The sequence below is a fragment of the Limulus polyphemus genome, unplaced genomic scaffold, assembly GCF_000517525.1.
Source record: "Limulus polyphemus unplaced genomic scaffold, Limulus_polyphemus-2.1.2 Scaffold267, whole genome shotgun sequence".
NCBI classification, from domain to species: Eukaryota; Metazoa; Arthropoda; class Merostomata; order Xiphosura; family Limulidae; genus Limulus; species Limulus polyphemus.
In genome coordinates, this window is record NW_013665877.1 from 630,363 (window position 1) to 633,328 (window position 2,966).

Sequence of the window (2,966 nt, forward strand, 5' to 3'; positions counted from 1 at the left end):
GTGCAACAAGTCTTCACACACACACACACACACACACACACACACACACACACACACAAAAAAAGAGCATGGTTGATTAGAATATTGTTTTTTAATGTTTAAAAAATAAGTTTGTACAAAAAGTGTTTGCATTTGAATTATTTTTTTAAACATATTATTACACAATTCCCCTTGATATTAACATTGACTTTTAGGTTCAAGGAATTTATGTTTATAGCCTGTTGTACTTGGTGTATATTCATTTCATTGTATTTTACTTTTTTTTTTCTATCTTCAGTTATTCTAGTAATATTTTGTATCATTTCAGTCATGCTTCTACGGATAATATAATACATCTTTAAAAAGTATTCAATGTTCTCCATTGAATTTGAAAGTTTGTTTAATCAAAATTTAGGAAGATCATGACTCATAGATGCTGTAGTATTTGTGATAAGGGTTGCAACATTTAACTACAGCAATTCCAATAGTTCTTTGTTTAATAAAAATACACAACAGTCACAAGACCAACAGTAAAAAACAAATCCCCTTGTTAGTTTTAGATGTTGCATCTAAGATAATTCATATGGTACTATTTGAACTTTTTTTTAAGGGGTGGGCCATCATACAGTTCTGAAATAATCACAACGTAAAGAGAGAAAATAAGCTGAAAATGATTTGTGTAACATTTCTATCGTTCCACAATGTTAAACCTTAGTAATTTGCTAAGATAATGTTAAACACATAAATTAGAGGGAAATATTACTCTTTTCATCTTTTTCCTCGTTTACAATGCACACATTGAGAATGAAGATCCATTTGCAAGTACTAAATGAAATACATAAATATACCTTTCAATATTTCCCGTTAAATAAAGCCTTATTTCACCCATTTCCATCTGAAAGCTTCATGAGCTAATTAAAGCCAAGAAATTGTAAATTAATTTGAAAATTTATATATTTCAAATTATGCTACATTCTCTTTTTAAACTTTTAGCAAAATAAAGTCCATATTTTAAAAATTAGAGTATACTACAAGTTATAATATTTAATACTTTTCATGATAGTGCTTTTATTATGGATTTTCAAGATTTTATTTTTACAGATCACAGTGTACCTTGGAAAGAGAGATTTTGTGGATCATATGACTCATGTTGACCCAATAGGTAGGTTTTGATAGAATATGCTAACAATTAGAAAGGAGTTGCAAGACTAAAGTTTAATTCTTAGATTCCCTTTCTTTTAAGCGAACCAAGTATTTTTCTTTATACTCCAAGTAAAGTAATTTTTCTAATTATATTTAATACGGTTTATTATGTAAATGTAGTTTCTGATACCATATCTTACCTCCTCTCACAAACTAGCTTTTCTAGATAAGTACTGCCCTCTATCGCCAAATATTTTCAATGCTCACCATCAGCCTGTCACCTCCTGCTCCTCCATATCCACATGTAAGTGATCATGCAGTAACTCTCCATCAATATGAGCACGATACAACCCTTATTGTAACCAGTGCTCTCCACATTTGCACTTGTTAATCATTTCTTAATTGGCAGTAATACTTTACAGACCTGCTTGTTTTACTCGCAGATTTGTCGAAGTTTTTCTTTAATATATCTTTATGGCCCGGTGGTTAGGGCACTCGACCCGCAATCTGAGGGTCGAGGGTTCGAATCCCCATCATACCAAATGTGCTCGCTCTTTCAGCCATGGGGATGTTGTAATGTGACGGTCAATCCCACTATTCGTTGGTAAAAGAGTAGGCCAAGAGTTGGCGGTGGGTGGTGATGACTATCTGCCTTCCCTCTAGTCTTACACTGCTAAATTAGGAACGGCTAGCACAGATAGCCCTCGTGTAGCTTTGCTCAAAAATTCAAAAATAAAAACAAAAAATATATATTTACTTTTATCACGTTTTTGAGTTATGAAACATTGCTTTTTCCAACTTTTCTTACTTTTTCATTTATTGTTTTTTGCTTCAAGTTTCGACTTCTCACTATGCACTAGCAGTTTCTGGTAGTTACAACTAATTCAGCTGTTACTGCTGCTGCAGGTTTCCCAGTTAATGCTACTGAGTTGAGTACTCCAATTATCAGCCGATGAGGTGACAGCAAATATTTGACGAGAAATGTTCATGCAACCTTCACCACCACCCGAGAAATATTCTGTCATGCCTGCTCCTGGGATGTCTGACAGGGAGGACGACAATAGGGTCAGCCAATTCTCCCTCCTTGAATATGCTTTCCAGTAATGAGTGATATTGGGGATTTACTCTTTCACTCTTTGTGGAATTAACCCTACCGAGATAGTTTTTCCTATGGTCTTGGGTCAAAGGCCATGTCATCACATTTATAGACTTACATTCAAAATTTTATTAAACTACTGTTTTATGAATGTATGTCAATAAGTATGGTATAAAACTGTAGATTGTAATTAAAATGTTAATATTATACATTAGTTAATTTCTTAATTTAAAATCAGATATAAATAAAATTCCTAAATATTGAATTTCGTTGAATGCATCATTGGTTCAAATTATATGTTTGTGGTGTCCAAATACTATAGTTTCTTACAAACTAGAAGCTCAAATTACTTATATTGACAAGATAGAATATAAAATAAAAACCTCCTATCTTTTCTATTTGCTGAGATATTCTACATTTATTGAATCAAACGCAGTGGCTCCGCCCACCTTTTTTCATTTTTGGAAATATTTGCTTACATACACCTACTTTTGTCTATGACATGTGAATAACCAATTGAAAGCTTGCAATTTCCCTCATATGGTTTTTTTTGATCCTCAGTGAAGTATTTCCTTTCTTTCCATGATTTATTTCAAGTGGTAAGTTAGGACATTATTGAGCTCGAAAAATCATATTTTTTCAGACCCAAATACAGCTTAGTTACTAAGCCTGATAGATTATAGTGAAATTCTGTGGTATTGATTTAGTAATTTATGATTTTTTGTAATTTCAAAATGCATATATATAT

At 32.3% G+C, this 2,966-nt stretch overlaps 1 protein-coding gene across 2 annotated transcripts in view; it reads left to right on the forward strand.

The window, feature by feature from the left end:
* Positions 1 to 2,966, forward strand: part of LOC106456878 (beta-arrestin-1-like) — a 39,016-nt gene that overhangs the window by 14,784 nt on the left and 21,266 nt on the right. For both annotated transcript variants that reach the window (XR_002610024.1, XM_013916247.2), the window contains exon 4: positions 1,081 to 1,141. Coding sequence is in view for 1 of the 2 variants with exons in the window: in XM_013916247.2 (XP_013771701.1) it covers positions 1,081 to 1,141 (61 nt within the window). In the remaining variant the exon portion in view is untranslated. The remainder of the gene's footprint in view (positions 1 to 1,080; positions 1,142 to 2,966) is intronic.